The following is a 26,432-nucleotide window of genomic DNA, read 5'->3' on the forward strand; positions in this document are numbered from 1 at the left end:
AGTTTTAGGAGCTAATGTCACGCCTTGGGGTCGATGGAGCGGACTTTGGCGATCACCCGCTTGGGCAACGCGCCCAGTTCGCTGTTGGGCACATAGCGGCCGCCTTGCAAGATCTAAAAAAGCAGAAAAAGTCGTGAAAAAACGTGTTTTGGGGCTCTGGACAGGAGGTGGAGACGTACCGTGCCGACTTTAAGCACGCTGTCGAACTGCGTGAGCTTGCCGACGGACGGGAGGCAGAGCGTGGCGGCGGAGCAGATTTTCTTGCCGAAGTACGAAGCCGAGCCGCTGGGTCCCAGGAAGAAGAAGGACGAGTACACGTCTGGGGTCGCTGTCTCAGCCCCGCGGTAGACCCAGCGAGCGAACCACGACGGCGACGACTCTTCCTGTTGATACGAGCGACGTTAGCGTTGAGCTGGCTGGTAACGAAAGCAAGACGGGCAGAACGTACGACTTCAGCAGGCTGGCCGAGGTTCTGGATCTCCTTGACGATCGCTACGAGGTCCCACATCGTTGTGAAGCGTGCCGGGAGCAGGACGTCCTGCATTAAATGGTCGCCGAAGTAGCAGATTCTCTAAAGGACGGCATGGCATCGACGAGTTAGAGTGAGTGAATGCCATGCTGACGACGCTGTAGAACGCACCAGGTCCTTCTCGGCGATGACGTGTGTGGACGTTGGTTTCCGTGAGTTTTCACTGAAGAACGTCATTAGCGTCTTCACGTTGCCGTGAGCATATATCCTGCGGTGATGCAGCATCCGCACCACCTTTTTCTGAGCGCGGCTGCCAACGGAGTCGCCGTTTGCTCCAGTCTCCACCGTGAGCTCCTAATACGCAGCAAGGAGCTGTTAGCTACTGACCACCAGACGCAGTCGAGAGCAAACTTACCGAGAAGGGGGTATCGTTGAACTCGTCGAAGAAAACTTCTTTGTTGGCCTCCGTGACCACAAGGTCAAAGTAGTTCATCCAGTTGCGGCCAACTGCGAACTGCATGACCGTGTTGCAATGCGTCCACGAACCGTTCGTGAGGATGAAGAGCTGCTTGCCCAGATTCGTTTTGAGTATCTCCAGCAACGTTACGATATCTGCGTTCGGCTGGATAAGAAGACCGGGAGACGTGGTGATCGTCTTCCAGAACGCACCGGCGTAAAAGGATCGCGCAGCCTTGAGTGCAAACCCGCTCAGCGATACGTACACAACCGTGTTAGCCAAGAAGGGGTCGTTGGGGTTGCCTGGTCGTTCATCTTGGATGTCAGGGACAAGGTAGAGAGATGCCCCTAGCTCTTCCGTCGCGATCTATGAAACGAAGACAACACACAACCAGCATGAGGACTCGACCACCAAGTTCGTAAGGCAAGTTGCTCAGCTTGTAAGCCTTACCACCCCCGAGTCAAACGCGTCAACGATCCAAGCATACAGTGGCGCGTAAATGATGTCGGCTGCCGTATAGAGATGTATCAGCTTCGTTGACCCGCCAAGCAAGCCAGCAACAGACTTGTCGTCGTCGAGAACGGTGTTGCCATAAAGCACGCTGATGCTGAAGTACGAGATCTCGTGAGAGCCGTGATATGCGCGCTGAATGGAGCCGTCCTCTCCTAAGTGGAGGAAGTTGCCTCGAGCTGAATCTACAACAACCCCTCGCTGGGCGATGGAAGGTAGCCACGGGGCAGGTGGAGCAGTGCGAAGACCAGGGAAATTCTTTTGCAGCTCCTTGGTGGCTTGGCCGAAGCTTGTTTGTAGCAGATACGGCAGTCGATACTCCACGAGAGTATGATCAACATCAAAGCCGATCCACGAGTAGCGCGAATGGTGAAAAATATCGCGTTGCTGTTGGGTCTGCAGTGGCTCGAAAAGGTCCCTTTGACGGGCAACCGTGACGGCCTTTAATCGCATCCGCGAGGTAGTCTCGACGAACATGTCCAAGAAAGACTGTGTGTGCATGCTTACACATTTCACCCAGAAGGCTTCAAGCTTGTCGTTCGTGAGCCAGTCCCCGTGCGGTTGCTTAATACAAGCGACGAAGTCGGCGCTTGATTTGGTCTGCATGAACGCTTCTCGTCTCCATGCTAGATATGCCTGGACGAGCACGACAAGGTCAGCTATCAGTACTAACATGTTACTTCTTAGAGGTTACTAACCAGAGTGGCTGACACAAGGACGACGCAGCCTCTGACGAGCACGAGGTCCAAGAAGCGGACTCGCAGCACGAACGGCAGCGTATCGGAGATGAAAACCTGAAAAAGCATCCAGACGACGTATCGGTCGACACCGATCGAAAGCATGTGCTTGTAAATACTGGGGTCACGCAATTGGATGGTCGATTCCAATACATCGGTGTAGATAGCATAGGCTTCGGATCCGGTGGGGATGCAAGGACGGCGGTTGGATGGAACTTGATCGCGATATAGGATGAATGACAACACCTTGCCAGCCTCTGCGTTCGCGCGAAGTTCTGAAGCAATTATCTCGGTCAGTTGTTTGATCTGTGCAGTATACCAGTGCTCTGTTAGAAACGAGAGATGCACGTTCAAAACCCAGCGACGTACGATGGATTCGTTGTACTTATTGACTTGAATCGGAAGCCCGGCAATCACCGCCTCTATGATTTCGGGCTCTCGACTCTCAAGCGATGGCAAGACGTATGAAACGTCATCCTCGCCGAGTATCACTTCACCGTCGGGTCCTTTGGCAGTAGCGGTGCCGCTAGTCTGGGAATTCATTGTCATGCGTCGGGTGGAGAATTCGAAGTTCTGCAAATGACAAGTCAGCTCGATCTTTCAATGACACAGTTGTTTGTCCTGAGAGCTTACCTGGCCAACAATGGATTTGGATTTCTTGTGCACCTCAACGTCCACAATTTCCAGCCAGATCTTACGTCGACGTGCGGCAAAGGACAGTCCTTGTCGAACCGATATGGAGATATTGTGCGCGCTCATCCCGCGCCAGATGATGAGGTCATCGCTCAAGCTTCTGCGCTTCGACAGCATAGTCCGAGTTGGCGCCTCCCTGGAGCTGTGGATACGCGCGACTGAAGGGCACAAGCTAAATTTGAGCAAATGAATATCATAGCTCTTAAGCATTAAAACCCAGCACAACCTCCGCATCCGCTATTGCAACTATTCACTCGTTATACTCAAGTCGTAGCGATCATCTTCATCGCCAGGCATTTCTGACCAGAAGAACCCGAGCGCTTCCAGTTTCACACGATCAGTCTCGATACAGGCGGCGAACCACTTCCGACGCACAGAATTGTTTGCCAACTGTCCTAGTTTCAGTCCATGTGACGCCTCTGGCCACGGATCAGCCGATGGGACCGCAAAGTCTGCTGGCACTTTAGCATTGCCATGGACGTGGACATAAGTGGTCAAGGCGGGTATGACGACGCATTCCCACTTGGCCTCAGACACGTCCCACACGAACCCAATGTCCTCCAGTTTGTCAAAATCCTGAGCAATTTGTCGGAAGAAGTCGCCTCTGTTGCGAATGTTCTGCGCAATGAAGCCAAGCCGCATACCCCACGTCGATTGCGGCCACGGTTCCTTTTCCGGCACGATGAAGACTGTATCGATGTTGCAGTTCCCGTACACTCGGTGATACATCTCGAACGCTGGCAAAATGGTTTCTTGCCACTTGTGGTCGTTGCTGTAAAGGTGGAACCCCAACTCGTCCAGCTCCTTCCTATCGCGATCCACATACTCCGTGAATGCCGAGACCGCTCGAATGCGGTTCACCATCGCTCCCAGGCGATACGCCTTTAGCCTCTCGAGCCACTTGTCCGGTTCATTTCTCTCATCTCCACCATCTTCTCCAACCACGAAACTCTGAGGAACTTCACAGTGGCCGTAAAGCTCTCGATATCTTCTCAGTGCCGGCATGAACAGCTCGCCCCAATGGTAGCCCGCCACGACCCACACGAAGCCAATGTCGTCGAGGTCCCGAACTTGGTCCTGCATTAACTTGTGCCTTTTTTGACGTAGAAAATTCACATGAGAGCCCAATTTCAGACCCCACGTGGCCCTCGGCCACTGCCGATCTCCCTCGGGCACCACAAATTTGCGTGGCACGAGCAGATCCCCCTGCAGTTCCTTGAACCTTTTCAAAGCCGAAAGCGAGACTTGTTCCCACTGGAAGCGCTTCCAGTCGCGGATTTCGGGAAACCCGACGGCGTCCAATTGTCGTCGCACTGCCAGCATCTCCGGCGAGTCGTTGGCGCGCGAAATGTCGACGAATTTACGGATCTCGCGGCCCAGATTCAATCCGCGCGTCTCTTCTGGCCATTGAAAGTCGACGGACTTTGGAGCCTCGTCCGAGGGCACTTGGAACGTGTAAGGCACGAGAAAGTGCTCGTTCTGCGCGTAGAAGACCCTCAGAGCAGATGCCAGCGATGAGAAGCGCTCGGGCTTGCGTCTGGAGCTCAGAAAGCGACGTGCACCACCGAGCACCTGGCGCCGCATACTGCGGTAATACGCTGTAGCAATTGAGGGAATGTTTTGATAAAGTCACGTGATTGGTTGAAATCGTCTCTGTGGACTCGACTAACTTGATATTGTGAACAACGATGAGCGGTGTTCGTGAGGAGGAGGTGGCAGCTCCGGAGCAGCACCGCGCCGTGAACGTCGTGGGCGCTGTGGTGTCCGTCGTCGCCGCCGTGTTCCTAGGTGGAGGTGCGTGGGTGTTAACTACCATCATATCGAATTTCCCATTTTATTCACATAATTCTCCTTATTGTGATATTCTGCAGGTTTCTACTATGGCATGACCAAGCAGCAGAAGGCACTGGCTGAAGAAGAGAAGAACGCGCCCAAGAGCAAAAAAAAGTTCGAGCCCAAGTCGTCCACGTTCTTCGAGCGCCGGCTGGCACTGGATAAGCAGCTGCCGCCCAGCACCGCGGCCCGCAAGGCGTTGCTGGGCGTGACGCTCGTGTCCGTGACTGGCTGCTGCCTCTTGGTGGGCGGATTGGCTTCTGCTCTCGGAGTCTCCGATGTGCGAACTTTTCTTATTCTTGTGGATTTTAAAAAGATGCACTCTTTCTTATTTGGTTTTTTATTTGATATTTTTGGAAATAGATGACGGAGCTCCGGGACAGACGACAGAAGACTCCAGCGGCTGAGACCATACCGTTGGATTTTCAAGGACTGGGAGAAGCCAAGAGGGAGATTCTGAAAGAGGTGGCGGATGAGGTGAAGAAGGAGAAATAGACTCGAGATACGTTAGACTACTGCGCCGCCTAAGGATCCCCCGATCATACTTACAATGCCCGTGCATGGGCGCTCGATGCAGGGGTGTACGCGGTACCCATGGACTTCTCCGATGATGATCAGATCTTGGCGTGGAACGGACAGCCAGTGCAGCTTGTGCAGGACGAGGAAGACGCCGCCGTCAAGCTCCTCCATGCGCATGGCCCCAAAGGCTTTCAATGTGCTGACCTCGTAGTGAAGCTGCCCGCTCTCCCACTCGTAGCCGCTCAGCATGATCATTTTGGACCGGATTCCTAGCGTTGTGTCGACGCAACAAGGAGAGATGAACAGTTTCAAGGAGCCGAATTTCCATCGCACACTGAGGATAGCTCCTATTGCTCGGATCCCAGTGATGACAGCGACAATGCCGAGCACGATCACGCCGTGGCCTACCAGGCTCCACACATAGTATGAAACTGCTTCAGCTGCTGCCTTGGAGCGCTTCAGACTCGACCGGTTTAATGACGTGAGGTAGTACTGCATCGCCGCCGCGCAGGCGAATTCGCCTACCAACGCCGTCTCGTAGTTGAAGAGCAGCCGCTTGATCAGACAACGAGGCGTCTCCCCCAGCCAGTGCATACTTTCGATCATCTCGAACAACATCGAGAGCACGCCAGACAAGTTGTAGCCCAACGAAATGTACTGCACCTTCGCCAGGAATCCGTCTTGGGCGATTAGCATGAACAGGTCGCTCATTAATCCTTCGACCAGCAAGTACAGGATCACCGCGCGATGATAGTTCCTCGCCCCGTGCGCAGACAACCGCAGACTCTCTTGGACGTACACCAACGCGGCCTTGAACCGAAGCTTCTCCTGCATGATGTCGCACCTTCTACCGTAGCGTTTGCACGAGATGTAGCTCCGTCGCATCAAAATCGAGCGGTATGCAATCCAGGCTGCTCCAAACAGCCCGTACCAATACGATCGTCTGTAGAAGGTATCACCAGTGTCCCCGGCGAGCGTTGCGCCGTTGCTATCGTACGTTCCAAGCCCATTCACCTCGACGTACGCTGTCTGATCCTTTGAGCAGTAAGTTCCTGATGCTTCCTCGTAGAAAGCGTAGTAGCCGATACTGCCGTGGTAAAAGTAGTGGTGAAACGGGTAGCTCTCTCCCGAGCAGCTCGCTGGCGTCGTGGAGGACGGAGCTATGAGGTCACCTCCAAGGAAATATGCTCCATGGATGTTGTATTGAGGCACGACGAAGTGACAGACTCGGCCGTCCGGGGCAGCATAGTAGTTGACAATGTCAACGTTCCACCACGCCCCAGCAACCATCAGACCTTCCACCGGGCAGAGCTCCTCGCGATTTATCGTCTCGGCTGCTGTGCCGGTCGGGACCACCAAATCCTGGGTAATTTTGTGCGGCGTCATGAACTTGATGAAGCTTCTAGCCTGAAGTACCAGCGGCAGCAATCCTACACCCATCCACAGGCAGATCAGCAGCCTCTTTGCAGTGAAGAGGGCGCTCTCGCCATCTCCTGCTCCGCCTTCGACATCGTGACCGTCGTCCACGCCGTACACGTTGGACTTCTTCCGAGACGACAGCGATGAAAGGTACGTGCTGACACTTCCTTTTGACCTCATCGGGGCCAGGTCACTTTAATGATGTACACGTAGAGCTCTACGCTTCATCTCGTGGTGGTGGTTTCAGCAATTCCTCATTTGTAGCCGCTGCATCATCGCATAATTGCTGGTAGCAATGACAATAATGATATAAGTAGGTTCCTCCCAGTACGATCGCATGAGGAGACCACCGTTAGCTTTGACTAAGGGTTAGTTGCACGACAAATCTCGCTCGAACACGATATGTCTCTTGACCCAACATCCAAAGCACTGCGAGATGTTCCTCACCGCAGCGGTCGCACTGAACAATCCCGAAATCGAGCAGGACTCTGCTTGTTCGCCTTCTCCTGACGGTGGTGCGTGAAACGCTGGATGAGTTCACCCTTGCGCTCAATGATCTTCTCTTGAGCTTGTGCCCGCTTCCTGAAGTGCCACAGAAACTGTTGTCTGAGTGATGGAGAAGTGAAATAAAATACCGAGCTGACGCAGCACTAACCTGAGACGCTGCAAGTTTGCAGCGATGTATACTGCGAGGTCTTTCACGAAGTTCTGCACGAAGGAGCAGAGCTGAACGATGTGCTCCGATGTTGTCCCAATACCGAGCTCGTGAAGTGCAGCTTCTGCGTGTGTGCGATGGCTGTTAATGGTCTGCTCGTGGTCTGCGAAGGCTACAGGCGGGGAGCCCGTTGATATGGCAGCTAGCGACGAGGGCTCGGAAAGCCGAGGGGTGGAATTTGATGCTTTCAACCCCGCCGCTGGAACGTCCTGGATAAACGGTAGAAATCCCGATGTGGCAGGAGATCCGAGGCCTGCTGCGCTTGTATGCGGTCGTTGGTTTTGAAAGATGGCAGACATAATAGCCGGGGTACGAGCTGGGGACGTGGCACCAGGCTCAGTAGCAGTTGCATCGAGGGCAATCAGTTGTTGTTGGCTGCTCTGAAGCGCCTTCCACGTCGAGATGGCAGCTTCGAGCATCAGTTTGAGGCTATCTGAGCATTCCTGGAGCACTTTGGCTTCTAGTTGAGTTTTCCATGCCTTGTACTCTAATCTCCTTTCCTCGACCAGACTTTCCACTTGTTCCTTTAAGTGTGCGCCGTGCTCAGTCGTATCCAACAACTCTTGCTGCTGCCGCTTGATCTGCTTTTCTAGTGTTAGTACCGTTAACTGACTTCGATCGAGGTCTGCTCGTTGGCGCGTGCTGGCAACAGTCAGGGTAGCCACGGTCTTCTCCAGCCTTGCATTCTCGCAACGCAGAATCTCCGTTTGTCGGTCGATCTCGACCTGAATGTTGCGGCGCTCCAAGTCCGTCCTAGCTATTCGTCTTCGCCACTTCTCTTTGTCATGCGCGATTTCGGCCTCTCCCGCTAGCAAGCGTTCAATAGCCCGGTCGCGCTCACGCTCAACCTCGAACTGGTTCTGCTTTGCGATTCCTTGATCCAGTTGCGCTTCTTTCGCGCGTTCACGCGCCACATCTCGGTCTTGAATTGCCTCGTTACGCAATCGAAGTGCTTCTTCCTCGCGCTCCTGGCACTCTTCCTGCACCCGCTGTAGCTCGGCGATAACCTTTTCGGCCACTTTCCAACTATGCACCGCGTTGTTACGCGCTGTCTGCTCGCACACCAGTTCGTTTTGAAGCTGCGCAGTTTGAATCTGCAACGTGTCACGCTCTCTCGAGACTGAGTCTACAGCAACTCGGAACTCCTCCGTCTGCTTGGCCAATGCTGCACAGTCTTCAACCACCTGCGCACGCAGCAGCACAAGCCGATCTCGCTCAATCCGAAGCTGCTCGCGTTCCTGCCTAGCCTGTTTGAGAGACCCAACCGTGTGCTCATACTCCAACTCGCACATTTTCAGTTGTTGCTGCGCGAGATCGCGCTGCGAAATCGCAATATCGCGCTCCTTCTCGCACGTGTGCTTGCCGCCGTAGTGCTGGAGTTGCTGTCCAAGCTCAAAATGGCCCCAGTGCATCGCCAAGTCCAGCGGCGTGTGGCCGTTCTTGTTCTTGTCGTTCAGCGGCGCGCCTCGTCGAAGAAGTTCCTCCATAATCTTAGAGCGGTTCCACAGTGACGCCGAGTGCAGCAACGAGTTCCAGCCTTGGTCCTTGAGAGCGGCAAGGTTCGCACCTGCAGCCTCGAGCTCCTGGAAAACCTGAATGATATAGCCGTCCGTGTCGTCCGCGTCCCAGATCGCTTCATTATCGAACAGGTCGATGACCTTCGCTTGGGTAGGCGCATCCAGCTCATGTTGCTGCCGTGAAGACATGCCAAAGTGAATATAATAATAATAAAAACACACCTAAAACAAACCTCCACTTAAAAGGAGACCAACTATATTTATCAAGTCACGCTGATCTGGCTGGCGGGTGTTCATCGTCACTGAGCGTCTCCATCTCGAAGCATTTGCTGGTGCTCCTGCTTCCACTGCAGTACATTCAGTTAGGCAACTTGTCGCCACGAACCATCTCCGTTTTCTTGCACCTGCTCCATTGTCGCCGAGGTGACACCAATCTGAGCACGAACGGCAGCTCGACGCTGTGCTAGCCGCGCAAGCTCGCGCTCCGTGTTCTGTGTACATTGAAAGCAACTTCTGATTTCTTTTGCGAACGTGCAAGTGCCAGCTTGCACCTAACTTGCCTATCGTATCCGCGCACACTTCGCCTGAAATGCTGCCAAACGACGGCCTTTTCGGATCAAACACAAGTGTACGCAGTGAGTTTTACCACCATAAAACCAGTGTTTCGTTCTCACGCACGTTGCTCAGCAGTGGACGCCTCTGCTTCTTCGTCACCAGCTTCGGGGCGGTCATCCCCGTCGTCGCGCGGGTGGTTCTTCATTGCTCACTGCCTTTTCCCGGGAGACTCTTGGAGGTGAAGCGTCAGATATCCTTAGCCACACACGAGACAATGGGAGAATGGTGCATATTAAGGGTTTACTCGCTCGGAAACTACTGCTTCTCGTTCATCGCCACGGAGTTTCACTTGAATTGAAGCTCCTCGGCGCATCTGCAGCTTGGCTTAGTTGGTCTTCCGGCCATTCACATCGGCGATAAACTTGGCGTACAGGAGGCTGTCACGGCCAGTGTCCATGTTCGCCATCGCCAGCACCGCCAGCAGCAGCATAACGGCGAGCAGCACGGACGTCCAGAGGATGATCTGGAACTCGGCAATGTCGGGCATGGACACCGCACCAGGAGCAGTAGTGTTCGTGGTCGTGGTCGAGTTATCATCGTCGTCCTCCCACTCACTGCCGCTCTGGGCATCCAAGTCTTCTTCCTCCTCCTCCTCCTCCGACCCTTCTCCCTCCTCCGACTCCTCATTCTCCAAGCCCGACACGAGTCTGCGGTTGCGAGCGCGACGCGAGAGCGCCGCCAGCTGCTGCACGGACGTCGGCAGGCTTCCAGTCATGACCTGAGCTCCCACCGCCTGCTTACTCTTCATCAGCTGCGCCAAGAACTCGGTCACCGTCGTGGTCACAGCCTGTTGAGCTGCTCGCTGCTTGTCTCCTTGCAGGCTCGAGAGCCCCACCAGATACAGCGTCTTGCCCTGTCCGTCCTGCTTGACATCAGCCGTGAGCTGCATCACTTGCGCCAGCTCCTGGGCGAAGGCCACGTCCTGCTCGTCACGCGCGTCCAAGAAGCGGTTGCCCGCTAGCACTTCTTGCACCAATATGGCGCTCACCGACGGCATCGCGGCCTCCACACTGGCACACAGAGCGGCACTGCCTGCACAGCGCAGTCCTGACGGGTATTTGGCGCTGAACTCCTGTGCTACCGCTACCGGGACCTTGACATTCGCGGTCTGGGCGGGGTACAGCTCGTGGAAGGCTCCCGAGGGCTCCAGCGCAGCGTTCAGAGCCGTTAAACTCGTGTCGTCCAATAGGAGTAACGCGAACGCGTCGCTATGCGTGAAAATGTCGGCTTGGAGTGGGCTCTGCACGGCAGAACGCGTCGAAACGCGCCCCGTGCCGAGCCCCAGCGAACTGAGTGCCAAATCGGCCAGTCCGGCGGCGGAGAAGCCCGCGGACGCGCGAGTTTCGTGCCACAGCGCGGATGACGCCTGGCCCACGACTAGAACTTGGTCTGCGCGCGCCTGGGGGGCCGCTAGAGCCGCTGCAGACAGCAGGAGGAGCGAGCGGAGCGAGGCCATAGCCGACGTTTGAGGCGCTTTGGATCTCTATTGGGAAGAATGAGGCAAAACCGCCCGCATCTGCGGACTGCGCGGATTGGCTGAAAATAGGAAATACGTCCAAGTTGGTAAGATATGGAAAAGGTGACGTGGGTATGGGACGCACTTCAACGACGGCAACTTCGTGGCTGTAGTCGCGGAAGTACACGAAGGCGCTACAGTGCATTAAGGTGCATTGATAGTACCGGGAGCATTGGTCTAGTAGTGCAAGGGAAGTTGTTTGCATCGGACACAGCGGCAAGGTGTGCACGCATGACCCTCCGACGCCTACATGAGGCCAACGATCATGCTTTCCTGAGGATGTGCAGACAATTGTTTTCATACTCGCTCGCTAACCTCTAGCACTGATCCCGCTGCTGTTGCATCCGCTCTCCATCCGCAGCGTCTCCTTGAAGAGGACGATGCCATCTTGCCAGTCGAGCGTCCACCTGATAATCTGATTCTGTCCAAATTTCATCCAATCAAGCGCCGGTCTGCCGGTGGTGGAGCTCCTCATCCCACAGTCACCGATACGCCACGTCCGCCACGCACTTGAGCAATTGCTCACGCATGACACGCCCCACCGACATGATCGAGCTCGTTCCCGGGCCGTCTCAGATGCTTCCCAACGTTCTGGTAGCTCTGGGAGCTCCGTGCGGCTCGTCCGACCTGGACCCCGCCTTCTGGGACGACTACGTGGCTCTGGAGCGCAACCTGCAGGAATTCCTGCACGCCGAGAGCTGCAGCGTGGCCATCCAGTCGGGAGAGGCCATGCTGGCGCTCTGGGGCGCCCTCAAGAGCACGCTAAAGCCCGGAGACGTGGTGGTCTGCGCCGCCAATGGGCTCTTCGGAGAGGGCTTTGCGGACATGGCCAAGGCGCTCGGGGCCGACGTGCGCGTGGTCCAGTGTGACTGGCGCAAGACCATCGACGTGGACGCGTTGTGCGCCGAGATCCGCCGCTCCAACCCCAAGCTGGTGACTGCAGTGCACTGCGAAACGCCCAGCGGCGTCCTCAACAACTTGGAAGGCGTGGGGGCGGCAGTGGCCCAGCACACGACGGACGGACTCTTCCTCGTGGATTTCGTGTCGAGTGCCGGAAGCGCGCCGCTCAATGTGGACGCATGGAAGATCGACCTGGGTCTATTGGGCCCGCACAAGGCGTTCTCGGGTCCTCCGGCGTTGGCGTTCACGACGGTGAGTGACAAGGCCTGGAAGCGCATCAATGGGGTCAAGTACGTCGGCTACGACGCGCTGCAGCCGTTCTACCGCGCGGCGCTCCAGGAGCCGCGGCTCCTGCCGTACACGCACAACTGGCAAGCCATTCGCGCTGCTCTCGTTGCGTGTGAAAACATCAAGAATGAAGGCGGAATTGATGCTGCAGTGCACCGACACGCGGAGGTGAGTGCGTTCGCGCGCCGTGAGGTGCAGGAGACGTTGGGACTGAAGATTTACGGCGAGGAGAGTGCGGCTTCTCCCACCGTGACTGCGATCGAGCTCCCGGAAGGGTGTGACTGGCCCGCACTGCAGGAAGAGCTTCGTGCGCAGAAGTTGCTGGTGGGCGGCTCGTACGGTCCGCTGCAGGGGAAGGTACTGCGTCTGGGCCACATGGGGTCGCAGGCGAACAAGGATGCCGTGGCCAAGGCGATCAAGGTGATTAGCGCTGCGCTCAAGAAGCTTAAGTAGGTGCACTGATTGATTTGTCGTTCTAGATTGCAGTAGAATTAGCTCTGCTCGGTGGCAAGAAGCAGCGGGTTGTCGTGCTGCTCTGGTTTGAAGTCGTAGTGAATCAGGCATACCTGTCCATAATGTGCACAGCTCGTAAGCCTTGGTGAAGGTTGTTTTGATAATGCATTCGCTGCACCAAACGTACCGCCTCAGGCTCGCCTTGGGGCGCACCTTCGATGCCATACTCGGCCAACGACATCATGTCATGCCTCAATTCGTTGGCCTCGGAGAAGTGGCCCTTGCAGATCTTGAGGTCGGTGATCGGTCCGTGCTGCTTTTGAATTTGTTGCTGTGGGCACAACGCAGCATCGGTTAGCTGAAGGAAAGCATCAAACCAATAGTTTTGACCAGCGCACCTTGATGGCGAACAACCGAGTGGAGGTCTTTGTGCGGAACTTGAAATTGAGGTAGCTCCAGTTGAGCAGCTACAATATCAATATCAAGAGCAAAGTTTGTGTCGTGAATTTAGTGGAAGGGTGCTGCACCATTAGATAGAAAGTTGATAAAGTAGGTTACCCGCATGTCGAGCGTCACGTAGTGAACTAGGTCGACTTCGACCATGATTGGGGGAGCACTTTCAATCATCTATCCAATGCCAGTAAACCACCAACGAAGCAAAATGGTACGGTAAGTAGAGACCTCGCTATAGCACAAGGATCATCGCCTAGAACTCACAGAAGCTCCCTCAGCACCAGCGTCGCCCGCGTCACCCCCGCCCGAGCTGGCCTTGCTCTTCTTCCCCTTCGCCTTCTTCTTCGGCGCCATGGTCGTCCACTAGGAAGCGGATCGCTCGGAAAGGCCCAGACAACGGACGAACCGTAAAAATAGTTCGCCATGATAATCACACAATCGATGGCGGTTTGACGTTGAGATGCGTCGGCACCGAGTCCGCGAGTTGCTAAGCATTCCATTGCTCGCTTGTCAGCTTGTTTGACACAGCACAATCGGCTGTCGTTATTATCGTGGCGTAATGCCGACATCCACCGTGGAGGTCTCTTATCAAGCATGGCTCGGTGGTGATGGATGTCACACGGACCAGAGACCGAGAAGCGAGTCGCAGTAAACACTGGCATTACAAAACAACATCGCGCTCCAGGGCCTTCCCTGTGGACCGGGCCTCTCGCTTCATGACGATGGCCTTCGTTCGAAGTCGATGGCTTCGTCAAGTGAGCGATGTACATGTAGTGTGAGATTTGTTTCATCGTTGACGCACGCTTCAGCCGTCGGCTCTTGGTTGTTGGGTCATTCACGGCCTGGCTCACTGTCACAGTGACTATGACGATCTCCTCTGACCACGCGCAGACAGTGCGATAGTCATCGCGGAGCACGCATTATTCACGCAACATGGATACCTGAGCCTTCGTGTCGGCTTACCTGGAATCACGTGGTCACGAATCATGAGAAGAAATACCGAGTCGACCCAGGCGCACCGAGATTCAAATGTGTTCCTGACATCGCTTGCTCCCAGGCGGCTGCACAGAGTTGTGTATACTGTACCAAAGAAACTAGTTGTCTTGCCCTGAGGCAAGCGACAATTTCGGGAGACAAATTGTCAATGTCGGTCGACTTTTCCAGCGCTCGCTACAGTACTGCTTCGACTGACTCAATCCAAAAAATGAATGTGCGCCAACATGCGCGTGTCTTCAGCGGAGCCACGTCGGCACGCACACAGTGAATGCTGTATTTGGCTGGTTGTCTGCCGTTGATACGTAAAAATGACGAGTTGTTTTACACCCAGAAAATCTTACGCTCAATCGCTTTGAATCCGTCCAACATGGAACAACGTCGACCGCGAACCTGTACGGGTGTGGCGCTGTACTGTAGCAAGCATGACACATATAGCAGTGTGCATGCAGCACCAACAGAGACTGGATCCACGCGCGGCAGCAGCCGCCGCCACCAGGCAGGAAGAAATCTTTCAGACTCGACTGGAGATATTCCGGATCGCATCGTTGCCATCGTGTTTATGAGCGCAGTTCAACCACCACTCGGAGGCTCGAGCATTACCCGGGGGGATATCCAAGGTCGCTTCACGCGCGATTTGTCTTCATCTTGCCCCAGGGCCTCCGCTTTGGCCAGAACGCAGGTGTACAGGTATCCCGCGCCGATCGTGCGACACGTTCTCGCCATTGACTGCGACTCGCAGTCGTGAAACGTTGGCATGCCAGCCCCGTTCAACGCGCTCCACCGTTTAGACGCTCGACTGGCAGAAACCTGGCGGCCACCTGCGCGGAGCAAATCGCTGGCGAAGCGAACACCAACTCTCTGCGGACCGCGCTCTACCGAAAAACATAAATACGCAACACCCGGCCGCCTTGCCGCTTGGAGCGCAATCGACTCGTTTATCGAGAGGTGGACCTCCGGGCGATGGCGCGTTTGGCTTGCTAGGATTACGAGCCAGAGCTCGGATGACTCGCCATCGTTCGCGACGCAGGCCCCTGCACTCTGGGCCGCGTCGGTCATCGCGTTAGCTCATTCCTCGATTTACCCCAAAGCCGTGAAGCGGAGCTGCAATGGTCGCTTCCAATCGACAGACGACGCCGTCGGCCCTGCCGGAATCGGTGGCTTGGCTGGAGCACCTGACGCTCGAAATGACCACGAACATCAACACCCGGCACGGTCTGGGCAAGCGCAACGTGCTGTACGAGCTGCACATGACGTACCAACCGTCCAAGGATGAACCTACGACGTGGACGCTGTCGCGGACCTTCGATGAGTACCGCGACCTGCGGCGGCGGCTTGTGAAGGCGCTGCGGCTGGGCCACCGATGCAACGCCGAGTGCAAGTGGCTGGGCAACGTCATCAAGCACCACTTCCCCAGAGCCTCGCTGTTCTGCCGAAGCTGCCCCAGCGGAGTGGACGGCACTCGCGTAGCACTGCTGCGGATGCTCAACACGGTCAAGGCCTCTCTAGTGAACCACGGGAACCTCGGCTGCTCCAGGATGCGCGACGACGTGAGCAAGGTGTTCACGGTGTTCGTGTCGGGCAGCAGCACGAGTAACAAGGACCTGTCGAGGGTGCACTCGTCTACGGCATCCACGTCGTCGTTGGCGTCACTGTCGATGTCGTCCTCGGTGTCGTTTTCTCCTAGCAGCTTCGAGCGCTCGTCGTCGTCGGCGTCCCTCACCTCGGACGAAGAGAACCAGGAAGTAGCTCTCGAGTTCGACGACTTCTCTTGCGGGAATGTGCATGTATCACGCTGCGAATGCGGCGCGTGCCGTTCCAGCTTAAACCACTAATAGGCGACAACTTGCGAAGGCTGCCAAATGTACATTATCTAAGGCAAATATCTATACGCTATTGGCAACCTAGCTTCCATCAAAGCAGCTTCATATTGAACTTCCAACATCGGCGTTGTGGGGCACACGCTAGCAACGTGACGCCAATACCTTGGCGTGCTTAGAGATCCGGGGCATATTGCAGCGCAGAAGATAACTCTCGGTGGATGGGTGGGTAAACGGGGTCCGCCAACTTGACCCTCCACCGTTGAGCGGTGCTTGCAGCAGGAAGCTGAAGCCAAGCCCGCAATGCCCTCGATTGAATCGGTGGCCGTGCGGTGCTCCGACATCCCGTTTGGTTTCTGGGGACCGAGGAGCTACGGTATATACCTTGTCGAACTTGGTGAGCATGGCAATCTCCGGTGCTCTCCTTGCCGAAGTGCATCGACTGTCGCATCCAGCCTGTGCTTGCAATGCAAGTCGGCGCCACCACCTTCGGATGAGTCTCTCGTGGTGCTGCTCATTTGAAGCATTTGCAGCTCTTCCCATCAGTTTTGCTGGCAAGCCCGAGTTGAGTCGCGGCACACGCAGCGGTGGGACCAGTTCGACTTCCAACATCGAGATCGGGTGGACAACATCCACCGCGTTGGCATTGCAAGGAAGCATGACGTCCAGTCGACGAGGCAGCTTCAATGTACGTGTACTGCTCCTAATCTTCAGAGTTGTGCCAGCGCGCTTGCTGCATTGGCAAGTGACGGGGTTTTAGTTGATCAGTGGTGGCCTCACGGGCCGCATTCCTCCCGTGATAATGGTACCAGTGTGGCACTTTTCACCCGAGTTGCCTTCTAAAGACAGTAATAGGCGAGCTGCTGTTTCGCTACGAGCTGCAACGCCATCTCGTAGCAGCTTGCACCCCCGCAAAGTGATTTCGTTGTACGAGAGATTCAAAAACGTCAAAGTCGTGTTTTGCTGCAGTGACTTGGCCAGAATCCCCGCTGCACTGTCGGATTTGAGGTTCGAGCATGTCTGCAACAGGAAGCGAGACATGGTTAGTGTTACCGCCGCAATCTAAAAGTCGCAAGAGATTTCGTCTCTGACTGCATCATACCAAATCGACGCTGCGAAGACTGGTATTCTCCGCGAGAGCGTAGTAGAGTTCTACGACCCCAGGAGGTTCCAACGGGCAATGACTCTGGTGCCCAAGCACACCAAATTCATCAGTGCAAGAACAACAAGGCTACATCCTGCAGTCCACCGTACCAGATCAAGCGTCACCAACGAGCGTGTAGTTTTCGTTAGTTGGCCCAACGCACTCCCCACGCTGGACTCACTTCCGAAGCAGTCTTGAAAGAGTGCCGTTTCCACAAAGCTGTGCACCTTCAACGCACGTAGCAAGGCAAGAGCTGCGGTCTCGTTCAGTTTGTTTTCACGGTAGTTTAGGTAGCGAAGCGATGCATTGTGCTGTAGACCACGAGCGATCGCTAGGTTCCCCTCACTCGAGAAATCGTTACAGGAGATGTCCAGGTGAGTCAGTGATCGCGCATGACTCAGCATGTGTGCCAAGTGTGTCGACGCCTCGTCCGATATTCCAGTATTGCTGAGGAGTAGCATTCGTAGCGTTGAATTGAATGGCTCGCTAGCGTCATGAACAACAGAGCTATCCGACATCGTCGTGTGTCTTCGACGACCAGCCATACGTGCTTTAAGTTGTTCCTCTTCCGTCACTGGTTTGGGTGACAGAGCCTGCAGTAGATCCACGGTTTTCTTGTCTCCGATAGCGTTGTGGCTAAGCTTGAGCTCCCGCAGCGCATAGTTGACTCGCATCGTATCTCCAAGCCAGGGCGTAATGCCGTCCTTCCCGATACGGTTGTGCATCAAGTCCAGCACCCGAATGTGATAGTTTGTTGCGAGTGCTTTGGCTAGAAATGTCGACCCAGTCTCTCCAATTTCATTGTAGCTTAGTGCGAGCTCCAACAAGCACCCGTTGTGCACAAGCGCGCTGGACAGGAGCGCCATATCACCATCCTGGAGGTGATTGCCACTTAGTGATAATGTCGTCACGAACCGCTACAAAACACTAACCATTTAGATCCTTCGGCAAAACGTCAAGTTCGTGAGGAGCACTTACGTTGGTTGCGAGGCCTCGGCCCAGCTGTGTTAAGCTTTCACGGTCGAAATGACAACCTCGAAGGTCCAGGTCTCGCGCACGCGTTGAGACTGGTATCTTAGGCATCGTTTTTGGCTCGGAGGTTCGTCCTCCATCTTCGTTCTCTTCGGGAGCATTCGGTGACACCATGCCCTTGTCCACAAAGCCACCCTGATGTTGAACGCATCGCACAAACATTCGAGATTCAGCCTTGAAGACCGACCAAAGGGTCCTCAGAGATACCATACCTCACGAGTTTCAATGACATTGCAGCCCTGAAAAAAAGAGGCGTTGAGAAGGTCAACAACACATGGGAACAGTTTTGCCTTGGGCTTACCGATAGATAAGCGGTTCCACTCGGATGCGAGCAGACCAAAGTGCCATCGTGACTGCGAACCACCAGACACAGCACCTGTCTACGATGTTAGTAAGCAATCAACGTCGCCAACCAAAGGTCACCAATTACCTTGCCAAAACGGGTTTGAATGCTTGATTTCGCGGGAATGAAGCACTTCCAGGCTAATGCAGCCCGATCATAGACCACAGCATCGTGCCTTGCCAACAGGTAGATCGCCTCTGCGACGTCCGAGCACACGTCGTTTCCAACATCACCGTCACCACCATCTTCTGCCATCCAAGTCATGTCGTTTGACCCTTCACCTGCACATCTTGGGAGCTCGACACCGCTCAAAATACACAAACGAAAAGGATAAGACGATGTCATTTCGATATAACTGTCAATTGCAAGTACCCTTCGCTCAACTAGCGGATCCTCCCCCCCAACAGCAAATGCCACCCTACTTGCCTTCGTTCTTCCAGTGCTCGACAAGCCCTTTGAATAAGCCATCCTGCTTCTTCTGGAGGGCCTTCGGGGTGTCAAATTCGCCAACGGAGCCACGCTCCATCACGAGGATGCGGTCAGCGTCAAGAATAGTGTTGATGCGGTGTGCGATAGTGAGGCACGTGCAGTCACGGAACTCCTCGCGGATGCTGCGCTGGATCTTGCGGTCTGTTTCCGTGTCAATAGAAGCTGTCGCTTCGTCCATGAGGATAATGCGAGACCGCTTGAGCAAAGCACGGGCAATGCATAGAAGCTGGCGCTCGCCCACGCTGAAGTTGGAGCCCTTCTCATCCACAGGACTATCAAGCGCGGTCACGACGTGGGCAAGATGAGCTCGGCGCAGGGACGTCCAGATCTGTTCATCCGTGTACTGGTCAAACGGATCCACGTTGCTACGCACCGTACCCGAGAAGAGAACGGGGTCCTGCGGGATGATCGATATCTTGTTGCGCAGCTCGTGCAGACCAATCGTACCGATGTCAAGGCCATCGATCACAATTGAACCGCTGTCCAGCTCAACCAACCGCATCAGCGCCACTACGAGACTTGACTTGCCGGCACCAGTGCGACCCACAATGCCGATCTTTTCCTGCGGACGGATAGAGAGAGACAGGTTACGCAACACACGAGGCAGACCCGGACGGTAGCGCAGGTTCACGTCGCGGAATTCAATAGCACCGGCGGAGGGCCACTCTTGAGCAGGAGGGAGCTTGCCCACGCTGGTTAGCTCAGCCTCCATGTCCATGACCGTGTAGTTCTTGATACGCTCCACCGATATCATCTGCGTCTGAAGCTGGCTGAGCATACGGACAGACCAGTTGAGCGATTGAGTCACGCTGAAAGCGTACGTTAGGGAGACACCTGCCAGTCCGGCAAAGGCCGCTCCACGCTCCGGGTCCGAGCTGTGGGCCAGCACTGCGGTCAGTGCCGCGAAGGCTGCAATAAGCGTGCCAGCAAACTCGAGACGAAGAGCCAGCCAGCAGTTCACTGCGAAATTAAGGAAGTAGGCGCGCTGGTTCCGGTCCAACAACTCCTCGTTCTTAGTTGAGAATTGTGTCTCCGCACGGTAAGCGCGAATGGTGGGCAAACCATCCAGCGTCTCCGACAGCAAAGCAAACACCGGGGAACGACTGATGGAATCCAGTCGCTGCAGCTCGCGCGACGACTTGATGAAGTATCGCTGGGAGATGAAGTAACCCACAAGTACGGGCAACAGGATGATCATAAAAATTGGAGTCACGTACGAAATCGTCGCCAAAGTTACGAGAACACTGATAAAAGTGTTGAGAAGCATGCTCCACGTAGCAGGAATACTTTCATCGACCGTGTACACGTCCTTGGACAAGCGGTTCACGATACGACCAGTGGGGGTAGTATCAAAGAACGATGTCGGAGCTCGCAAGATACGTGCTAGCAGGTCTTGAAACAGTGACTTACTTGCACGCAGACCACCCTTGTACGTTGTAATAGCGCGCACGTATAACGCAATAGCGTACACCACGTTCAGGATCATGTACACATACACGTAGAACATTTGCGACTGCGGGTCTGCGGGCTGTTCGTCGTCATCCTTCGTTTTTGAGTGCTCCGACCAGAACGAGAGCCACCACGTGGACAACAAGTTCACGCACTGGGTGCCGATAAACACAACGATCACCAGTAGACCAGCTGAGATTCCACCGAACGCCAAGATCCACGTCTTATACACCTGCCACGCCACATCACCAACAGATCGATCTTCATCTGTCATCAGCTGAGCCTCAGCGCCACCTCCCTCACTCGTTCTTTCACTGCGCACAGAAGAGCGGCTCAGACGCCGACCGAAGCGCTCGGGCGTCGGGTTGTCTTCTTCATCTTCCTCTAGCTCATCCACCGAGATGTCATCTTCGACCTCTTCAATCGTGTGAGGTTCTTGCTGGTCCTGGTCCTTGTACTTTGCAACCAGATCCATGAGAAGACCACCATCCTTTTCCATAAGGTCTTCGTAAGCACCATCCTCCACGATAGTGCCATGTTCGAGCACAATAATCTTGTCACACTCGCTTAAGAAGGTCAAACCATGCGTAACCAGCACCACGAGTTTATCCTTGAGGCACGTTTTAATGCACTCTTTGAAAATGTCATGCCCAACGTGGCTGTCCACAGCCGACAAAATGTCGTCAAGCAAATATATATCCGCATCCTGGTAGACGGCACGCGCAAGAGCCACACGAGTGCGCTGACCACCACTGAGGTTAATTCCCTTCTCACCAATCTCTGTGAGATCTCCAGCAGGAAGCACAGCCAAATCCTTCTGCATTGAACTAACCCGTAGCGCCTCGGCATACTTGGATTCGTCGAACGGAAGACCAAAGCAAATGTTTTCGCGCACCGTCGCGTTTTGAATGAACGGTTGTTGCGAGACGTAAGCCACAGATCCAAGAAGATTGACGTCGCCACGACTGCATCGAGCATCACCCAGAATTCCACCAAGTAGCGTAGATTTGCCGGCACCCACATGACCAACAACAGCAATCAGGTCTCCCGGGTGAGCCTCAAGTGTCACACCCTGCAGAACTGGCAGATTGTCACCGCCTCCTAGCGCTTCCTTGTCCAAGATAGAGTCCTCCTGCAGCAAGCTATCCTCTTCTTGTGATCGTGATGATTCCGACGACGACGAACTAGGCGAAGTCTCCCACATGAAATCGGCATTGCGCACTCGGACGCCCACGCTGTCGAGGTCTCCAGGTGTAACCTTTTCGCGTTCCTCTTCTTGGAAGTACGAGCTCAAGCGGTCAACACTCACACTTGCCTCGACGATCGAGTTGAGCACTTGCGGCAACATGAACAACGGGAAGCGCAGGATGTTAAACAGTGCAAGCGACGTGAGAGCAGTTCCAACGTCAAGCGTGTTGCCCAGCTTGACGTAGGTGTAGAACGACGACACCGTCACCAGCGAAGGAATGGCCGAAAAGAGCGTCATGGAGCCACTGCGTGCGTAGATGTACGTGCGCAACTTGCTGAGCTCCTCACTGCGGAATTCCAGTACACGCTTGGTGAACGAGTGTTCCCACGCCTGTAGCTTGATGACCTTCATCCCCGCAAGCACTTCATTGCAAATCTTGATGCGTTCGTCCTTCACCTTCATCAACTTCAGCTGTAGACGTCGCATGAGCTTGGAGATCCCCGCCGTGAGTGGGAGCATCAAGATAATCACCGCAACACCAGCGAACGTGGCGGGGCCGATCTGCTTCCACAGCAGATAGCACGCCACCACAATCTGGAAGATGGAGAACCACACGCTGTTGATAAACGTCGAGAGTTCCTGCAGCCGCTGAGCATCAATAGACATGAGGTTTGTGATCTCCCCCGTCGTCTTCTTCTGTCTCGCCGCTGCGGACAGCACCAAACTCTTGCTGTACACTGCGGTACAGATAGCCGACCGGACCCTCATACCCGACTCGAAGCAGTGGAAGAAGTAGTTCCTCAGCAGGAACGACTGCATCACCCCCGAGACAAACACAATAGCAGCATACACCAGGCCCTCACTTAGAGGAGCCTCTGGGTTTTGCAAGTAGGCAATGATCTCCTTGATCAACATGGGAGCCACAAACTGCAGCGAGTCGTGGACCAATTTCAATAGTCCGGCCTTGGCGATTTGTCCCCCGAAGCAGGACGCCAGCGCCCAGGCGAGACTGGGCTTGCCGCTGGGCTTGCTGCACTGCTTCCTCCAGGCCTCCTGGAACTCCGTGGACACATCGTGCGCCCGGTTTGCCGGGTCCAGCAGGTACAGATCGTCGTGCTCCAGCGGGCGCTGGTTACCCAGCTCCATGAGCGGCGTAACCCACGAGAAGAGCGCGGACGAGATGCACGTAGCGTCCTGAGACGGGTATCGGTCGCCCAACCCCGAGGGGGCCGAGAAGGAATCGGCGCGGCGTAGAGACACATGCACATCCGCCAGCAGCGGCCGCTTCTCCTCCTCCGCGAGGGCCTTGGCCGTTGTCACATGCAGCTTCCCCGCCATCACCACCTGAGCCGACGCAGTCAGTGCGGAAGTGCGGAGGGTCGGATTTGGCCCAGAACGTACCCCACTCGCATCTCATTGGCCAATGATGTATTGAGAGTAATCAACCAGCACTCTTGATTTCTGCATGCCAAAACAGCCATTCAGGTAACGCCGCTTTTGGGGTACACGAAGAGTGATGGTTGATCACTCTCCATAGGTCATTAGCCAATGAGAAGCTAGTGGGTACGGTAAGGATTACGTAGAGGGTACGCTTTTTCCATTCGCCGAAAGCAGTCATGGAGCAGTATCTGCTGCAGCTGCCAAAGCGCCTGGCGCAGGAGGTGCGCGCCGGCATCGCGAATGGTGACTCGGCGGAGGTGGACATGGTCTCGGGAGGTGCGTGTGCTCGGTTTTGCGAGGCTTGTAGTGGCGCTGTGAGCGGAGAAATAGGGGGTTGAAGACGTCGACTGCAAGGATTGGTGAAAAATGTTTTGACGCGGCTTTGGATGGCGTTTTGCAGCGGATAACAAGCACTTTACTCTGCATGTGGACGGCAAGCAGTACCCAGCCAAGATCGGTACGCTGATCGCCGTTTTTGACGCTGTTTCGGGGGTCGAAACGTGGGCTGACGCTTGATGTGTGTGGTCTGCAGCGCAATTGCCGTGCATTTTGGAGACGCACAAGACCTATGACGACAATTTCTTCTACAAAAGCGGGGAAATCGGACAGGTGCGCGATGAGGAGAGGGTCTGCAGGCCTGGATGTGGTGCTAATGCACTTTTTGCTGGTCTTGCGGCAATGTATCGGACAGATTTTCGTAGTGACGGACAAGGAGGAGGAAAAAAAGCTGCTGGAGAACCAAGAAGAGGTGACAAACGGACTCACGCCTCCGAACACGAATGTCATCAAGCGCAAGTACGAGAAGACCAAAAAGACCACGCCTTTTCCGGTAGTGTTCACAATATATTGGCAGCTGTGTGGTGTTATGGCTCATCTTGCTGCTGATTGCTACCAGAAAAATGATGTGGCTCGTGTGGAAGAAGATCTGGTGAAGATTATTGCGGGCGGGCCCATTGAAGACGTACACGAGGAGCTCGTCGATTTTTACGACTGGATGGCGGACGAAGAGCACCCGAATGGTGTCACAGTGACGGACGAAATGGAGCTTATTCGTGAGCACCCAGAGTATCTTACGCTGTCGGAAGAGCCAGTGATGAAGAAGCAGAAGCTGTTGCCCGCCAGTACTGGAAACAGCACGGTCCCAGGTACAGCCAATGCGTCAATAATGAACACGCCTCTTGCCACGGATATAGGCTCGGAGGCGGAATCGCAAACGGACGGACGAGCCTCCGTACAGCGCTCACCAGCGTTTGCGCCAACTCCGAGCCCCAGACTGTCGCCGATGCAACTGCATGCACCTAGTAGTCGTGACCTAGACGAAGACAATGATGTGGATTTGCTGGAGGACGACATCCTCGACGGAATGGAGACCAAGCCAGCGGAGCCACCTCGTCAGAAAGCGTACCTGACCGACCCGGCTTACCTAAAACTCTTGCCTATCCGCGATCGGATGCAGAAGTCGGTGCGAGACGCTGACCGTGACATCAGCGAACTAAGTGCTAAGGTCGACGCCAACTCCAACATCATCGTCAAGGTGGGTTCCCTCAGGCGTGTACTGTGTCGCCTATCTGTTGTGTTGCTCGCGTGTGCTGATTGTTATCGTGGTTTTGCTATTGCTCAGAATCGCTTCAAGCAAATGCTCGAGACTGCGCAGAAGCAGCGGGACGAGATTGCGTCGGAGCTGGACAAGGTCAAGGCGGAAATCACTGCGTTCGAGTCAAGCTGAGATCGAAACCCGTATATTGTATAGCATCTTCTTGCGCAGCAGTCTCGCTCCAACCTGTCCACAACCTCCAAGTACGTCGGCATCGCTCGGTCCACACCGACACACACATAACGACAGCGAGGCACCAAACACGAGGCTCAGTCCACCTCGAACACCCCTGGAGGCAACCAGATTCGCTAATTACTTTTTATTGTTTTGCTTTGTGTGGGGTGCGGGTGATCTCGTACGCTTTGCTCGTGGCTGCTACCCCCGCTAACTTCGTCCTTTTGCCAAACACGAACGCAACGCGCGCGAGATGCAAAAACGCCGACCAACGTGGAGCCGACTCGATGAATGTTCCTGTGGCTCACCCTGTTGCAGCTTCGACGCTATCAAACATTTGAGACTTTTTCGTCAGCCTAACCAGAAGATATTGGGCCGGAGAGGAGCGGGAGCAGCGCCCTGGCCAGCGGCCTACTGCTGGTGCTTCCACTTGAGCAGCGCGCTGATCTGTTCGTCGCTCAACTTGAGGCCGGGGATGTCCTGGAGACCCTTCTTGTCGTGCTCCACGTGGTGCTTGTAGCCCTCCTTGTCCACGACATCGGTCTGGCCTTTCATCTTCTGCAGCAGCCTGCGTAGCGATTTTTCGTCCTGCTTGCTGCACATTTGCATAAAACGTTAGAAAGGATCCGAATTATCTTGGATTTTGTAAGGGCGTACTTGAAGAAGACGGCCTCGGCGGCTTTTTCCTTGTCCCGCAGGTCGGCGAGGCCCATGGACTGGATAGGCGACGCGAAGGCGCGCTTGGGGACGGCGACGGCGGCACGGCGGGCGGCGAGCATGGGGATCTGTGGTGGTCACTTACTAGTTGTGTACTGGCGGTTCGGTTCTCCCTCGCGCCCACAGCCGCACGTGCTCAAAGACACGCCCTCCATCTTTTTACGTAAAAAGTCAACGGAGGCGATTGCAGCGGGCCAGAGGCAACAAGATCTGGTCGAGCGGAATGAAGGTCCAATATCAGCCATGCTTGAAGATGTCGACTCTGGTCGGAGTCAAGTGACTCGTTAAAATGTCCCAGCCTTTTTACGGGACAACTTCAAGTTCGGGACATTTCTGTATCCGTCTGCGTCCGCGCACTTGCAGGGCCAAGACTTGGGGTTGCCTTCTTGCTGCTGGCGCGTCTTGCTAGCGTCGAGCACCCTGCTACTATTACGCAGCACGCATTGCTTCTTTTTCCGCAGTATTGCCGTCACTACGAGCCAAGATCATCCGTCGGCGTAAAGCCCGAACCGCACCCCAAGTTGACGCGCACTGGCATTGAAGTTTGGTCGGCGTTTTACTGCAGCGAGCAGCAGGAGACAAACCTGCCGACGGCACCTGTAGTGCCGCCAACAACTGCATGTAGAGGCCGTGCGGGCATCGAGTGACGGCACTAGTTATCATTACCCACAACGCCAGTGGCATTGCATGACCGCTTTCCCTTGAGGAAGCTATTCGCAAGAAGCACGCGTGTATGAGATCATTCACAACCACCAAAAGACCAAACTCCGTCGAGCTACAATTGTAGTTGTCCGCATGTTGAAAATCTGTTGATTTCTGATTCGGCCATCGCTAGATCAGCGTGTGAAAAGCAAAAGAAGAGAAGCTACAAGATGATGGATCACTGCCAAAATCGGTTGTAGGATGCTGCTACCAAACGTAAAGCATCGTCGTTGCGGGCCGCGTCGCGAGGAA

At 55.0% G+C, this 26,432-nt stretch overlaps 11 protein-coding genes across 11 annotated transcripts; 3 read left to right on the forward strand and 8 right to left on the reverse strand.

The window, feature by feature from the left end:
• Positions 1 to 17: 17 nt before the first annotated feature.
• On the reverse strand, positions 18 to 2,983 carry KRP23_11628 (5'-nucleotidase domain-containing protein 1; the record flags this gene model as incomplete). The annotated part of the gene is made up of 9 exons (XM_067882193.1): positions 18 to 113; positions 180 to 383; positions 449 to 571; positions 641 to 823; positions 885 to 1,292; positions 1,377 to 2,072; positions 2,135 to 2,479; positions 2,543 to 2,746; positions 2,807 to 2,983. The coding sequence occupies 9 exons, from the start codon at positions 2,981 to 2,983 to the stop codon at positions 18 to 20; spliced, it is 2,436 nt and encodes an 811-aa protein (XP_067740465.1).
• Positions 2,984 to 3,112: 129 nt separating this feature from the next.
• Positions 3,113 to 4,450, reverse strand: KRP23_11629 (uncharacterized protein; the record flags this gene model as incomplete). The annotated part of the gene is made up of 1 exon (XM_067882194.1): positions 3,113 to 4,450. The coding sequence occupies one exon, from the start codon at positions 4,448 to 4,450 to the stop codon at positions 3,113 to 3,115; it is 1,338 nt and encodes a 445-aa protein (XP_067740466.1).
• Positions 4,451 to 4,554: 104 nt separating this feature from the next.
• On the forward strand, positions 4,555 to 5,194 carry KRP23_11630 (uncharacterized protein; the record flags this gene model as incomplete). Its single annotated transcript, XM_067882195.1, has 3 exons — positions 4,555 to 4,660; positions 4,738 to 4,979; positions 5,063 to 5,194. The coding sequence occupies 3 exons, from the start codon at positions 4,555 to 4,557 to the stop codon at positions 5,192 to 5,194; spliced, it is 480 nt and encodes a 159-aa protein (XP_067740467.1).
• Positions 5,195 to 5,206: 12 nt separating this feature from the next.
• On the reverse strand, positions 5,207 to 6,817 carry KRP23_11631 (uncharacterized protein; the record flags this gene model as incomplete). The annotated part of the gene is made up of 1 exon (XM_067882196.1): positions 5,207 to 6,817. One exon carries the CDS (start codon positions 6,815 to 6,817, stop codon positions 5,207 to 5,209), a length of 1,611 nt encoding a protein of 536 aa, XP_067740468.1.
• Positions 6,818 to 7,080: 263 nt separating this feature from the next.
• KRP23_11632 (uncharacterized protein) lies at positions 7,081 to 9,058 on the reverse strand (the record flags this gene model as incomplete). Its single annotated transcript, XM_067882197.1, has 2 exons — positions 7,081 to 7,219; positions 7,293 to 9,058. 2 exons carry the CDS (start codon positions 9,056 to 9,058, stop codon positions 7,081 to 7,083), a joined length of 1,905 nt encoding a protein of 634 aa, XP_067740469.1.
• Positions 9,059 to 9,809: 751 nt separating this feature from the next.
• Positions 9,810 to 10,940, reverse strand: KRP23_11633 (uncharacterized protein; the record flags this gene model as incomplete). The annotated part of the gene is made up of 1 exon (XM_067882198.1): positions 9,810 to 10,940. The coding sequence occupies one exon, from the start codon at positions 10,938 to 10,940 to the stop codon at positions 9,810 to 9,812; it is 1,131 nt and encodes a 376-aa protein (XP_067740470.1).
• A 588-nt stretch (positions 10,941 to 11,528) lies between these two features.
• On the forward strand, positions 11,529 to 12,641 carry KRP23_11634 (putative aminotransferase; the record flags this gene model as incomplete). The annotated part of the gene is made up of 1 exon (XM_067882200.1): positions 11,529 to 12,641. The coding sequence occupies one exon, from the start codon at positions 11,529 to 11,531 to the stop codon at positions 12,639 to 12,641; it is 1,113 nt and encodes a 370-aa protein (XP_067740471.1).
• Positions 12,642 to 12,679: 38 nt separating this feature from the next.
• Positions 12,680 to 13,448, reverse strand: KRP23_11635 (uncharacterized protein; the record flags this gene model as incomplete). The annotated part of the gene is made up of 5 exons (XM_067882201.1): positions 12,680 to 12,754; positions 12,829 to 12,972; positions 13,040 to 13,108; positions 13,200 to 13,268; positions 13,359 to 13,448. 5 exons carry the CDS (start codon positions 13,446 to 13,448, stop codon positions 12,680 to 12,682), a joined length of 447 nt encoding a protein of 148 aa, XP_067740472.1.
• Positions 13,449 to 16,663: 3,215 nt separating this feature from the next.
• Positions 16,664 to 22,891, reverse strand: KRP23_11636 (Multidrug resistance-associated protein 1; the record flags this gene model as incomplete). The annotated part of the gene is made up of 9 exons (XM_067882202.1): positions 16,664 to 16,927; positions 17,010 to 17,093; positions 17,162 to 17,968; positions 18,030 to 18,218; positions 18,296 to 18,322; positions 18,385 to 18,459; positions 18,514 to 18,566; positions 19,525 to 21,023; positions 21,216 to 22,891. 9 exons carry the CDS (start codon positions 22,889 to 22,891, stop codon positions 16,664 to 16,666), a joined length of 4,674 nt encoding a protein of 1,557 aa, XP_067740473.1.
• Positions 22,892 to 23,169: 278 nt separating this feature from the next.
• Positions 23,170 to 24,719, forward strand: KRP23_11637 (Transcription initiation factor TFIID subunit 7; the record flags this gene model as incomplete). The annotated part of the gene is made up of 6 exons (XM_067882203.1): positions 23,170 to 23,269; positions 23,394 to 23,450; positions 23,526 to 23,602; positions 23,685 to 23,822; positions 23,889 to 24,527; positions 24,615 to 24,719. 6 exons carry the CDS (start codon positions 23,170 to 23,172, stop codon positions 24,717 to 24,719), a joined length of 1,116 nt encoding a protein of 371 aa, XP_067740474.1.
• Positions 24,720 to 25,172: 453 nt separating this feature from the next.
• On the reverse strand, positions 25,173 to 25,540 carry KRP23_11638 (uncharacterized protein; the record flags this gene model as incomplete). Its single annotated transcript, XM_067882204.1, has 2 exons — positions 25,173 to 25,356; positions 25,419 to 25,540. 2 exons carry the CDS (start codon positions 25,538 to 25,540, stop codon positions 25,173 to 25,175), a joined length of 306 nt encoding a protein of 101 aa, XP_067740475.1.
• Positions 25,541 to 26,432: the final 892 nt, after the last annotated feature.

This window comes from Phytophthora ramorum, assembly GCF_020800215.1.
Source record: "Phytophthora ramorum isolate Pr-102 chromosome Unknown Phyram_PR-102_s0012, whole genome shotgun sequence".
NCBI lineage: Eukaryota > Oomycota > Peronosporomycetes > Peronosporales > Peronosporaceae > Phytophthora > Phytophthora ramorum.